We start from the raw sequence: 13,931 nt of genomic DNA, 5'->3' as shown, positions 1-13,931 counted from the left end.
TGTGGAAATTCCAAATTTTACAAGCTCTTCCTGTCACAAAATTTGAATTAGCGTTTGATGGTATACCATCAACAATTCCTACACTTGCCACCTTAAATTTTCTCAAGAATGTACTCGACAGCTGCAGGCACAGAGACTGGATGCATCTCCCAAGTCCCAAGTCGGCTGCTTGCTCAACTATGAGCTCAGCACAGGATTGCGAGTAGAATGGCATCATATATGTAAATATTCTCTCTCTTCCCATGGCACTGGTTTCTTGTTAATAAGAAGCTGATCCGAGCACTACAGTTTTCTGCTGGATAAGAGATTTAAACGGCGTATGTCACCAATTATTGTACTGCATATTGTACTCTTTGCTGGCACTGGTTTCTTCAAGAACACGATCCGAGCAGAGATTCAGAGTGGCACGTAGCTAAGTGGGGGTTACTCTTTGCCGAACCAAGTAGTTTAGCCGAACTGCAGCAGAGATGCAGGATCTCCACTGCTAACACGATATCTTCGAAATGCTGCCCAACACACAAAACAGAAATTTTCCAGTTCCAACCCACCCCACTCACTAAAACGTGTTTCGTTTCACATTTCAGAACCACCATCGTGCTGACCATTGCCAACAGCTGTCAAACTGTGTAAGAGCCTTGCCTCAATGGCAGAGCCCGGTTTAACACTGAATCACATCAGATTAAACTTTGCCTCAAAGCACATAACCTAAAACACCAGACACGATCCAGAAATCCTATTTCAGTTCCCAAGGGGGAAAACTAATTAACTCAGAAGGAAAAACTATTCAAAGGGTAGCATGAACTTTTAACACATAATTTCAAACGGTAGCATGAACTTAACACATAATATCATAGTAACACTGCAGCAGCAAATGAGGGTCCGTCCCGTCATACATAACACCATTTAAATTCCATCTTTAGAGAAAATCCACATCCTAAAGGTAAAACTGAGCTAGGAAGGGTAAACACATCTCTGCTTTTGTAAGAGCATAAACTTCCATCTTACTCCTCAGCTTCAGCCTCACCGCTCTTCTTGTTGTTCTTCCTTGAGTACCTCAGGTTCCTCAGGAACTTGGGGTCCATCTGCAAACACAAACCCAGGGGGCGAAGGAAGTGGTCAGTAGGAGTGCTAAAAACATGAAAGAATAACAAAGAGCACTGTTAACAGAGCACCAAACAAATAGTAAAATTGGCTGAAATAATAGTTGTGCATCTCATAACAAATAACAGAAGTACAACAAGAAGCAAGGTTGTGTAATTGCTCAGGTAACTGCTCAGGGGGAATAATGAAAATTATTTCCCAGGTTCATGAAGCAGTGGTCTGCTCTCAAAAAGGTAAGGTCTCATCATTGCAACAACCTCAACCTCATCAGGAGTAACTCTAGCGATGAAAATACAAGTAGGTACTAAGTTATCTAGTAAAAATTCTAAATTGAGCGACTGGACCATCACAAAAACAAATATTATGAGAATATTTAAAGCCAGAGACGAGCAATGGTAGCTATAATGGTCACGAAAAAAAGCAATGGTAACTACGGGATTTCGTACACAAAGTAAAAAAAAGCACTAAATATGATTTCACATCACAAGCAGAAACAAATCCTATAGTGATGACAACCCATGCCTACTGGAACAAAGCAGACACTCAAGTGCAAATAGACTATTGACCCAGATTCACGGTGTCAAATTCTAAGGTAAACATATTAGACTAGGGGCTTGGAAAAAAAACATAAATTTGGATATTCCATTACCAGATCAAGTAATTGATCCCACAAATAGCATAGAATTCTACCATTCAAGAAATGACCTAATAGCATTAACCGGTACTGCACCCAGCATGTGAGCCACAGCAACTTCTAGCACAAACACGAACCAGCAGAGCAACCGTGGAAAACAAACCTAGATGGCGCCTAACAAATAATAAAATTGGCAAAAGTAATAGTTGTGCAGTTGGGCTTCAAAGTTGTGCATCTCAGAACAAATAACAGAAGCGCAACAGGAATCAAGATTGTGTAGTTGCTCAGGTAACCGCTCAGGAGGAAATAATGAAGATTATTTCCCAGGTTCATCAAGCAGTGGACTGCTCTCAAAAAGGTAAGGTCTCATCATTGCAACAACATCAACAGGAGAAACTCTAGGGATGAAGATAGAAGTACAGATTGTACAAAAGGCACCAAATTATTGTCAAGAAATCAAGTAAAAATTCTAATTGAGCAATTAGACCATCACAAACACTATTATGAGAATATTTTAAGCCAGAGGCGAGCAATGGTAGCTACAGGATTTTGTACACTAAGTAAAAAAAGGCACTAAATATGCTTTCACATCTCAAGTAGAGACAAATCAAGAGTGATGACAACCAATGGCTACTGGAACAAAGTAGACGCTCAAGTCTTATGAGTACTGTTAATAGATCACACTAGGCTTGCAAAAACATAAATTTGGATCTTCCATTACCACATCAAGTAATTCATCCCACAAATAGCACAGAAATTACCATTCAGGAAATGGCCTAATAGCATTAATCAGGACTGCATCCAACATGTGAGCCACGGCCACTTCTAGCACAACACTCCAACAGAACGGCGGGTGCGCCCTAAAAAAATCGGCATCCACGAACCAGCGGCGCATCTGTGGACGGGTAGCAAACCTAGATGGCACTGGGCACGCATCTACCCGGAACAACCACCAAACCGCTCAGCTATGCGATTCTAGTATAACCTATCGACCGAATTGTTAAAGCTGCACGATCGAGCGACCGGGAAGGTGGAAGAGGAACAGCAGGGCCAGATTATCTTACCCCCTTGGTGGAGGTCTGGCGGTGGCGCTTGGGCTTCTTGATGCCGTTCTTGTGCGCCTTGTACGACTGGTTGTGCGCCGTGTGGTTCTTCGACTTGGCCATCTGGAATCCCTTGCTTCCTTCGACCAGCGCAAACAAACAGACGGCGAATCAGCGGGAGGGGAGGGTCGGATTGGCGTATAAGAGGAACATGATCACGTACGAAAAGATCGAGCAAGGGCGGTGGAGAGTTACCGAAGCGAGCGCTCGCGGAGGAGAGGAGGGCGACGAGTGGTCCGGCGGCGGCTAGGGTTTCCGCGGGTGGCCAGGAGAGGGCGGCTATGTAAGGGAGGCTGGGCGTGTGGTAAATGACCTTGCTGACCTCGGTGCCTTCCCGCGGTTCGATCGTGAGCTGGCGGGCTTACACGAATCGCAAAGCAGGCTCTGTTGCGGAGTTCTGGGCTTTACGATTATGGGCCTTCTTATGCTCGTGCAGAAGCGGTGCTGATCTGTTTTGAATCGTCTGAAGTAAAAAAAGAAAAATCTATAAATTTTTTTTTTGCAAAACTCATAGAAATTTTGCATATCCAGTCCTACATCCTACAAGAAATTAACGCACGCTGCTCAAGGTTTCTGAATTTTGTAGGAAATCAAATATATCTGATAATAAAAGTGGATATTTCCTTGGCTCCGTAATGGCCTAAATTTGAAATCAGAGATTAGGTCCTCAAGACATCAATTTCTCAGTAAATTTTAGCCCATGTTAGAACTGATGCACACAAATCTATGCCCCATTTGTTCAAAACAACGCTGTTCCACGAGGTTGCTGATTTCTGCAACAATTATATTATTTCACATAGTTTGCTTGTAAGTTGTAACCATACAAGCTATTCCATTGCGACGAATAAGCCGATCAATATCATAGACTTCATCTGCCAATAGTTTTTTGGGCTTCACTATGCATATTGAACTAGCCAGCCAAGCCAATTATAACAACCGGAAAACAAGGAAGATGAAAATAGTTACATTCTTTCTCTCAACAATAATACAAGAAAAGAAAATCTATTATATTTTACAGAAGGTGGGAAAAATAAAACAATAGACACCGCGTTGGAGCTTTTATCTATGGAGAAACACTTTTCCGTAAAAAAGGAGAAAATCTATTTCTATGCGTGTGATATTTTCGATCTATAAAGAATGAAACTAATGCTACGCCTCTAAATTGGCTTCCAAGTTCCAACTATCGAAAGGAATCAGCTTAGATCCTCCATGTTAATCCAATCAAGTGAAAAGTGTGACGACGTCCCTCCTGTATCCCCTAACTATCAGCATTCGTGGGATGTTCACGACAAGCAGATCCATGTATTCCATGTAGCAGTAGGCCGGGTGATTCAGAGGCGGTGGTGGGAGGCTCACCAGCACCACTACTGCCATCCTTGAGTACTTGAGGATAGTGGTATTCAGCTTCAGCATCGTGTAGAGGAACTTCTTGACCTTCTCTTCATTAACCACAACTTGTCTGCCACCCTCCATCAGTGGCCGCCCTTCTCTCTGTGCAGTCTCCTCCATCTCAGAAAGGTATGCTTTGATTCTATGCTGAGCGCTTGCATGTTCTTCTTCAGGATCCTTCTTAGCACCAGCACTGAGCTCGGTGCGCGCTTCCATTGACTTCATCGTCACAACGATAACCTCAGCTTGCATCCGAAGATCATACAAAAACTTTTTCACATCAGCTTTTAGCTCCTCAGCTTCCGTGTCCTCTTCAGCTATGCAGAAGACCTGAATCTTACAGCTTTCGAAGCTCTCTTTGGTGAGTAGTAGCTGAGATAGCAAGAGCATTAGCCCTCCATCCCTCACAATCCAGTATAAGTCAATGGTTCCATACTGTCTCTGGTACTCATTAGGCCACTCATCTAGTCCTTTCACAATGACGACTGCCTTGTTAGCAATAATACAGTCATTTATGATGCTGATAAATGTCGACGGTATTTGTGTCAGATTTTCACGACGCCAGATCTCAGGGTAACGCATCACAACAATGTTTGGCTTCAGGTTGCCTAGGCCCATTATCTGAACAATGCTGCGAAAACCATCAGACATTGAGCGTGCTACGATGATCTCCGCGACACCCTCACAACGCTTATAGTCAATATAGGCGCTAAGTTGATGGCAGGCTGTCTTTGCATCCTCGGCTGATTCATGGTAGTCGCCATCAATGATTGAGAAGAAAATTGACATACCACGACCCTTTTTCTTCATGCAATTGGCAAAATCTGCAAGTTTTGGATGGCATGGGACATTTTCTGGAAGTTTACCCCAAGGCCGGCAAAATATGAGAGGAATGGGGTACCAGTTTTTCGGATGTACTTGATTTGCTGCAAGAAAATAGTCAAAATTATAAGATGTGGAGTTTGCAGTTTAGATGAAGAATGTTTATTTCGCATGCAAAAAATATTCTACCTCCCATTGATCGGAGGCTTCGCAGAGCCAATTGGAAGTATGCACTTTTAAATCCATCTCCCCAGTCACCAGCCTTTCCTTTTAAGCTGACATAGTAGTAGATGAGGCTTGCGAGGGCAAGCGAGACCACGGTAAAAGTCCATGAGATCATAAACATGATAACTGTATATTTAAGGGAAATCATCTGTCGTTAGACAAACTATTCAAAATATTCAACAACTCCAGGATATAATTATTTTATTTACACTATAAAAATAATCTTCACGGAATACAATAAATAGTTTCATTAGCATACATTTCGGATTTTGTACGCAAATTTCCGGACTTCAAATTTCCATGGACTTCTACGGATGTTATTCGCAAAATTATTTTCTGATTATAACACGTAGACATATATTTTTCTTTTATTTTTATCAGGCGATTATGTAATTGTGTAACCCTAGGTTGCGTATGTTGTACGGGATTTCTTCTTTAGTGCAATGATATATAGCTCTCATGCGAGTTTGAGAAAAAATAATTGACCATAAACAAAAAATATAGGAATGAGAAAGCATACCAATACATTGGGATGCACCTATCAGAGAAAGGCTCCAGTGATGTAACTTCCATCGAGGGCGCCAACTAGGAGCATCAAGGAGATCCAGAAGAAAGCATGACAAGTTCACACCAGCATAACACATAAGGAAAAACATAGTGATAGTAGGTGTAATTAGATCCAGGTTCCCGATCACAACACAAGCAATACAGATGAAGCTTGTAAACAGAGTTGCCACATGAGGCTCAGATCCTTCATAAGCCTTAAAACAATTAAGAACAGGAAGGATGTCATCATTTGCTATTGCTGCAAGTAACCTTGGAGCCCCAGTCATACTCTGTAGTGCTGCACCCAAAGTGGACAGAATAATACCAATGTAAATTACAGCTGGACCAGGCCAAGCAACTGTTGCAGCAAGAAGCCTGCATATATTAGGCATATTTAGGAGCTGACGACACAAGGTAGAAAGTAGTTCATCTGATAAAAATAAAAATGTACCTTATGGACTTAGAGAATTCAAGCTTTCAAATATATTTCAGAATGTGTGATCATACTATATATCACTGATTCTAGAAAATCATTTACTACAAATGCAGTGTGGATGTTGTTTCTTTTTTGAAGTAGTTCTCTAAAATTTCAGACAAAAAACGGAAATATCACTCATTGAAGCTATAAACATGTCCATTTCTCACTATACAATGCTTCCTATTACAATAACAAAACAAGTTTAGGAGCAAGAAAGTTGTCAGCTAAATTCTAATAACAAGTATGATGGCAATGGCAGTCAAGCAAGCTCAAGAAAATTGAAAATTTCTTGGTTATTTTATAATATTCTAACAAGTCCATTTATGCAAGGGGAAAAGTTTATCTTCCTTGCAGCCAAAATGCAACAGGATAGCAAGACACTGCATTTAGAGCGTCACTAGTCGTGTGTCGACTCCTGGGACAAAAGGATATCCATATAAAAATTTGTTTGAAACGAATGCTGGGTTGACGGGTCCAGCAATCTAATTAACAAATCTCCATAATTGCCTATTGAGTGAGCCGTGGTTCCCATATGGAATTAAAAAGCCTCCCACCAATTGACACTTGTCGCCGTAATTTCTATGGCCTCTGCTCGCGGAGATGCGCTGCCTCCACACTATTTTTTTTAATAACAATGCTTTTTCTCCCCTCCCCTCCCCTCCCCTCCCTCCTTCCCTCCCCTCCCTCCTTCACGGTGTGTGTTCTCTTGTAGTTCATTCGACTCTTTGCAGGTGCCGCATTGGATGAGGACTCAGCCACTGGAGATGGGCTTACAAGTTGTACGTTCCACATCAGATGTAAGCATCCACCATTCCCCCTTTGTGTCAAAACTCAGTAAGCTAAAGGCATCTACAACTAGGGTCTAGGGAATATACTATCAACAGTTAGAGTGCAAAACAGCTGATGCCCTATTTCTAGGGAATATCAAACCTGTTAGTTAGAAGCTCATCCCTTGTAGCCAAGGCTCCAAATAGGAAGATAGATATGAAATACATCCCAGTAGTTGAAAGGGTAGCATGTAATGTCCCAACTGGTATGGAACGTTGCGTGTCTTTTAGTGAAGCAGAACGGTTTGAACCAGCCATGATTCCGGTAACAGCAGGGAAAAAGAGTCCTAACAATGCACTAAGACAAAAATAGAAACCTGTCAGTAGGCCTGCATTAATTAAATAGAATGAAAAGGGATGAATAAATCATACTTTTATTTCACTAATTAGAAGGTTTTAAAAGAGAACATAGTGCTCACTTAAAATCCCAATATATCGACCCTTTTGGATCAGGGACTCCAGCATTGTTTGTAGGTTGGTAGTCTGAACTCCAGTTGTCAGCAAGTGTAGTCATATTCAACCCAGTGATCCCCTCTAGTTAGGAGAAGCAACAGTAAATTTCAGAAAAAAAGAATATTCAACGTAAATGGCAGTCAAAGGACTACTTACTTGGAGCATCAGACCCAGGTGCACTGAAGACGCCAATAAAAATGCAGAGTATTGAGAAGAGGACTGGTACTAAGAAAGCAGGTGCGACCTTGTTGATAATTTTGACACCGCCAAATACAATAAAACAGAGCAATATGGTAATGACAACACCATAGATCTGGAGGTCATGCAAGCTAGGTGTTGATATAGTTGTTCCACCAACTACTGTTGGAGCATCTGCATTTTAGAATGTGTCAAGTTAATTCAAATAAAAAAACATGAACATAACTAATACAAATGAAAAAGAAAAATAAATCTAAATTACTCTCCTCAAGTATGGACAAAGTATAGATAACCCCTAAACTATAATAAACTAATCCATAGAAGTAAAAATATGGAGAAATAAAAAATACAAATATTATTAAGGGGTAAATTAGACCAATTGACATAACTGTAGGAGTAAATTGAACCAAAACATAGTTTCGGGGGTTATTCGGACTTTGTCCATACTTAACGGGAGTAATTTGGACTTTTTCCAACACCACTGCAAAAACAGCCATTCATAAATTTAATAAAGAACCTTTCGATTACCCCAAAATTTGATAAACTTTATCTTCACTTCAGACCACTGCAACAAATTATCTCCCAATTATTTCTTTGATAAAAATAAATTTTTTTATAATTCTTACTTGGATACTGCATTCCAACCCTGTACATGTTATGAACATGGAGAAATACTGAATTTGACCATCGAAAACTGCAAATATGTGGCCTTTGCTCCCAGGCACATCCTAAGATTGGTTTTTAGCTATTGGATACAAAAAATGGTGCACATTATAATCATATATCCATCTAACTAGGAGACAATAACAATGCAAAATTGCGTTGGATGCCCTTGATCCTCTGTGCTGCAGTTGCAGCCATTCGACAAATGGTGCCAAAGACATCCAAATTCCATAGGTTCCTCAACTATCATAACAAACTTGCAGTCACGTCCTCAATAGCTTTCATCAACATCAATCCCCAAATTTAATTGTTGATCTTAACGCAAAGGGTAAAATAGACCCCTTACATTCCTTCTCTCTTGTTTGCCAAGATAATACTATGGTGAACACTATATTCTGGTAAAGGAACACTGTTTTACAGTATCCACTAGCTAAATACCGATTTTAGGGTGTTCCATGGTGAAAGCCACACATGTACAGTGCCATGTAGGTAGTTTTGCCACTGAAATCATATTTCAAAAAACCTAGACATGCTAGAAGTTTAGAAGTAATAAGTCAACAGTAGAGATGAAAATAGTGTTAGCAAGGACATTTTTGTCCAGTTGTTTTGTAATCATATAAAAGAGAGCAAAAAGAGTCACTCAATCTCATATAAATTTCAAGCTTCCATTTTCTATGGTGCCGTGCTTGCGCTCATGTGTAGCAATGACATGCATCAGGTAATTTTTTTCTTCTCCTATTAAGATAAAATTTTCATAAGTTTTATTCTAATGTATGATCATCCATAACTACTCATTTATTGTTTTTATTTTATTCTTATTACTATCCTTTTTTCCATTCTTTCTCTTTGGTTTCTTTTCTATCCTACCCCAACTTGCTTGCAACTAAAGGCTTTGCTGTTGGTTCAAATTTGGTAGTAACTCCTTTACGGGAAAGATACACAGAAAGCATATATGCAGACATCAAGTATATGGCTAGAACGTTGGCAATGCATGTATTATTCACATCAGTGGACACCAGAATATACATCTAAGTTTTTGGTATCATCTGTCAAAATATACAAATTAATCAATATAGAAATATGTTGATTAGAATTTTGAATAACAGAGTACCTTGAAAAAATCCAGCTGCTGGAACAGCATCCAGAAATGTTTCTACAGCTCCCAACACGTACCTGAAAAGAATATTCCCAAATATGAATAAAGTAGGTCATAATAACTCTCAGGTAGAGGGCTGGGCTAGAGAGAGAAATTCTAAAGTGTGCAAGCGCTTTGCTCACGGAAGAATGGAATAATGCACTGAAAGCATGCTTGACAAGAAACAAGATCTATTCTTTACCATATAATATTCTATGTTACTTCATTTTTTAGTCCTACAAATTGATATTTCTTAACAAGCATGTTGCCAAACTTCTTGCAATGGACCGATTAGAGCGTTGAACTCCTGGAGTCGTTGGATATCCCATCCCGACTTCGGTTCAAAGAACGACACCTTCTTAGAACAAAGCCCAGGGGGATTCTTCCGCTGTAATCGAGATTTTTTTTTTCTTAAGAAGCATGCTTTTTTTTTCTCAGGAACAAATAGCAACATTTCAGCCTCAATCTGCAATACTGCCGAAGATCAATGATGGCACTAACATATCAGCACTACGAGAAATTCATTCATGGTTTATTACTAAGTAACAGGACAAGATTCAGGGTGTGATTTGGGTCCTTGGGGCATATTTCATTTCTACACAATTTGCATGAAGCGAAAATAAGTACATGGGATGGAATGACAAATAGTAGCATGCTGTAATGTAGACTTACATAGCTCCTGCAACTGCATTTCCAAGGAAGAAGCACAATCCAATACTGATTCCAACTTCTGGACCAAGTGCACGGCCAATTAGATAGTAAGGGCCACCGCCCTGATGATCAAAACGAAAATACGATGGACTCATTAGTGTTCATATTTCTGGACCAGCCAGATGGAATGCAAATACAACTAATTATGGAATGACTTCTTGCTTGTTTTAACAAGTGAATGACTAAGAAAATATAGAGACAATATGGATTGCAAATTATTATTCTAGTTACATTCTTGGTTTTTCAATTTTGAGATAATTAGCAACAATCTTTTATTGTCTGTTAGATTTTATTAGGTATTAGGTTCATTGCCAATCATCTTCCGTGAACACAGAAAAAAGGTGAAACAAACTCATGCGGCTAAAAATAGAAATGTAGAGGCTGATTCAAAGAACTTTCACCTACTAAATATTCTCAGATTCTACATACCTTCATTGCTCCATTTGTCGCAATTGCACTTAATGATAATCCAGTTAAAAATGTGCATGCACCGCAGAATGCAACTAAAACAAGTGACTGCCATATGCCTCCCATACCTACGATCCTATGGTAAATAGAAACCAAGCTGTCAATTCTTGAACATTGGAATAGACCAGTAATTTGTGCATAAGAGAACAGGAAATGTCATGAAGCAGAATTTTGAAATTCTAAACCTTCTTGGAGCTCGAATGGAGAATACTTTGAGGTACCAATTTTAAATTACTCACTATATGTAGGCTTACCATATGGAGACTAGACATGGTTATTACATTACTGACTTACCATATGTAGGCTTGGTTATACTATGAAACAGGGCATTGCTAGTGACTAGTGAGTAAAGTAATGGTTGTTTGTCAAAAAAGGATACTTGCGCTACATGATGCTCGATGACATGGAAAATTATGAATACAAAAACCATAACTTAAATATTTAAACTGGGTGAGTAACTAGAATCTAGTGCAAGATACACCATAACAAGAAACGGGAATGAAAGCCTACCAAGTAAAACGAATATAATATATTATTCCCAAAATATTCTGTAGACATGGAACAAATACACCCATCAAGGTACCAAGTTTAGGCTCATTTTCCTGCAAACCAAATCAAATAAATGTAATATACAATACATTTTTACTGCTGTTTAGGAAGATTGATTTTTTTCTTTTTGTGCACATGGGCCAAAAACCAACCTTAGGGCATCCAATAGTAATCCCCACATCCTCACCATCCCTAGGGCTAGTTGTTGCTTGAGGTTGTTCTCCTGCCATACTGTTCATAATCAATCAGATGTATGGCGTATTTCTTTTCATTTCTATGGTAAAAATCAATGGCTTTAGGTTTCTTGTATTTTCATTAAACAATAAGTAGTTAACGAAATGCAAAGGTAAAAGCTTCCAAATCTCTGGGTTTCATGAACAAAATCTACAGAATGAATCATCATACCTCTTGAGTCCCAAAATATTGACCAGAGAGTCAAAACCAAAGAGCTCAAGCTTTGAATCACTTTGAGATACATTAGGTACAGCATGACCATTTGATGAAGTCATTTTCGTTCTTGGGTCAATACTTAGATTAGTACCAGGCTTCATGGGCCTATCATGGAACAATAATTGCGTTAGTTCTTACACATTTCCCACCAAAACCAATCAGTTTTCCTTTTGGTTTTCATAGCAGATAATTAGGTGAACAGGAAACCACTATCTAGAATAATTTGGAGAAGCTTAGGGTGATGCTACATTGTCATACCACATTAGATTTGATGACAATGAGAATTAGAAGGACAACTACACTCCTAGGCCCTAAGCTACAGCAAAGCAGAAAAACTAGATTTCTTTAAAAAGCCAAGATATCAAACCAATATCTCCAAACTTTAGAACCACAGATCCAAATTGAGACGTTCAAAAACTCCTTTCATTCAGAACTTCAATCACACAACCAGGATTTCTTTGCAATCCTACAATAACTCAATTTGTATACACTGTATGGGCAATGGGATCAATACAAGAAAAATAAAACAAAAGTTTCAAAGTTCAAGGCCGGCATGGATGAGCCTCCATAGTTTTTTTGATACAGCGCAAGCCAGAAATTTCATTACAAAAAGCAATGAAATATCATCCGAGTTCACTAAGAAAGTTTTAGCAGAAACTATAAAGCTATCTACTAAAATGATCGAGCTCATTAGCAACAGAGGGCCAGAACCACCGGATTGGGACCAAAAGTACACAAGGTTTTATACTACTAGAGCACCCGCCTCAGGCAAGGGCTATGCCAAACACTCCTTTCCAGAATGACATTTCTGCATCTACAAATGATTTCTCAAAATCTTATGGGCAAACCACCATGGCGATAACCAAAATACTAGAAAGCTTAAATTTCCCTGCAATGTACTCGTACAACGCGAAGCACAAGAATGAAGAATGCAAACAATGCTCCCATATCTCAACCACATTACGCAAGTGGCTTAAAATAACTAGTATCACAGATATACATCACAACCCCTTTAACACCTGAATGGCATGGGTCACTGATGCACGAGTGGCTTAAAATAACTAGTCTCACAGGTATACATCACAACCCCTGTAACATCTGAATGGCATGAGTCATTGATGCATGCTATCTGTCGCATAATGGTCAACGGAATAGCAGAACTGTCTCCAAAATATACCGCATGAACATGGATAAAAACAACCCTGAAATGATTACTGCACTCATCCCCGAAATCATCTCAATTTCCCAGATTCCTGTGCCCAATGTAATGCCAAAGAAATGCGCAGGAAATCAGCATCACGCCATCACCTGGGCGCGGCAGTGGACGACCCAGGCTCCATGGACGTCATCTGCACGACAGCGCGGTCTTGCGACTCCACAGCGTGGTACCTCTGCTGCGGATGCTTCGGAGCTGCTGCGGCCTCCTCATCGTCGCCCCCGATCCCACCGCGCTCCATTCCCAATGGAGGGAGCGATCAACCGCCGCCGTAGCCACGGGGGCGACAGGGGAGAGATCCAGAGTCGGTCAGGCGAGGCAAGGAATCCTGGGCACGGCGCCATGCACCGCCATTGCCGTGGGTCACGACCCAGATCCAGGGGAGGAGGAGGAGGCGGTGGTGCATGTGGCGGCAGGCCCGTACAGAGGGCGGTGCAAACAGACTGACCGCACAGGCCTCCAGAAGTTAGGGGCCCCAAAGTTTCGTGCATGCAGAATTAGTTGTTGCATGCATGCATGCGATTGACTTTCTTCTCTCTATTAATCTCCACCCCCTCCTTGCTTGCTGCTGTGATGAATACATGTAAGCATCAGGGAATACAAAACCGCTCGATAATCGCGATTATCGGTGAAATTTATCGTTACCGATGCTAGCTGAGAACGTAAACCGACTGAAATTTCGCTAGATTTCAATGGAAAATTCAAAAATTTGAAAAGATTTATAAAAAGTAGAGAACTTATTTTTATAAAAAACTAGACCTTCTCTTGATTCGAGAATGTTGTCACATATTAAAAGCAACAATTGTTTGCTTAGGGAAAATTTTTTTTATCTAACTACCCGTTACGATCTACTAACCCGTTAACCCGTTAATCCTTCCACCACACTGTGGCCTCACGAGGACCACAGTCACTCTCTCCAACCTTCTGTCTAACCTCCTGTCCCTTGTCCCTTTCCAGTTCACT

General features: G+C 40.2%; 2 protein-coding genes and 2 non-coding genes across 5 annotated transcripts; all 4 read right to left on the bottom strand.

Moving 5' to 3' along the window:
• Window positions 1–781: 781 nt before the first annotated feature.
• On the bottom strand, window positions 782–3,159 carry LOC112891550 (60S ribosomal protein L29-1-like). 2 transcript variants are annotated; one of them, XM_025958440.1, is made up of 3 exons: window positions 3,034–3,159; window positions 2,800–2,918; window positions 782–1,082 (listed from the first exon to the last, which is right to left on the bottom strand). In XM_025958440.1, the coding sequence occupies exons 2-3, from the start codon at window positions 2,899–2,901 to the stop codon at window positions 1,002–1,004; spliced, it is 183 nt and encodes a 60-aa protein (XP_025814225.1). In that variant the 5' UTR covers window positions 2,902–2,918; window positions 3,034–3,159; the 3' UTR covers window positions 782–1,001. The 2 variants fall into 2 exon arrangements, with proteins under 2 accessions (XP_025814225.1, XP_025814226.1); XM_025958441.1 differs by having other exon boundaries at window positions 2,800–2,914; window positions 3,034–3,147.
• Window positions 1,258–1,354, bottom strand: LOC112896040. Its single transcript, XR_003229331.1, has one exon. It is a non-coding gene; the product is annotated as a small nucleolar RNA snoR128 (small nucleolar RNA).
• LOC112896039 lies at window positions 2,016–2,113 on the bottom strand. Its single transcript, XR_003229330.1, has one exon. It is a non-coding gene; the product is annotated as a small nucleolar RNA snoR128 (small nucleolar RNA).
• A 900-nt stretch (window positions 3,160–4,059) lies between the features above and the next one.
• Window positions 4,060–13,209, bottom strand: LOC112895785 (cation-chloride cotransporter 2-like). Its single transcript, XM_025963777.1, has 13 exons — window positions 13,061–13,209; window positions 11,708–11,857; window positions 11,455–11,533; window positions 11,264–11,355; window positions 10,715–10,829; window positions 10,247–10,347; window positions 9,551–9,612; window positions 7,735–7,950; window positions 7,545–7,659; window positions 7,229–7,423; window positions 5,795–6,195; window positions 5,239–5,400; window positions 4,060–5,153 (listed from the first exon to the last, which is right to left on the bottom strand). The coding sequence occupies exons 1-13, from the start codon at window positions 13,207–13,209 to the stop codon at window positions 4,060–4,062; spliced, it is 2,931 nt and encodes a 976-aa protein (XP_025819562.1).
• Between the last annotated feature and the right edge of the window lie 722 nt (window positions 13,210–13,931).

The sequence above is a fragment of the Panicum hallii genome, chromosome 5 (assembly GCF_002211085.1).
Source record: "Panicum hallii strain FIL2 chromosome 5, PHallii_v3.1, whole genome shotgun sequence".
NCBI lineage: Eukaryota > Viridiplantae > Streptophyta > Magnoliopsida > Poales > Poaceae > Panicum > Panicum hallii.
Note: the sequence above shows the minus strand (reverse complement) of the source record. Positions and strands in the feature narration are given on the sequence as shown.

Coding starts and splice junctions, on each gene's coding strand:
- LOC112895785 (XM_025963777.1), bottom strand. CDS start 13,209: ATGGAGCGCGGTGGGATCGGGGGCGACGATGAGGAGGCCGCAGCAGCT. Junction 10,348..10,714: donor CGACAAATGGAGCAATGAAG/GTATGTAGAATC, acceptor TTTGATCATCAG/GGCGGTGGCCCTTACTATCT. Junction 7,660..7,734: donor ACCTGGGTCTGATGCTCCAA/GTAAGTAGTCCT, acceptor TCTCCTAACTAG/AGGGGATCACTGGGTTGAAT.
- LOC112891550 (XM_025958440.1), bottom strand. CDS start 2,901: ATGGCCAAGTCGAAGAACCACACGGCGCACAACCAGTCGTACAAGGCG. Junction 1,083..2,799: donor GCCAGACCTCCACCAAGGGG/GTAAGATAATCT, acceptor TTGTGTTTGCAG/ATGGACCCCAAGTTCCTGAG.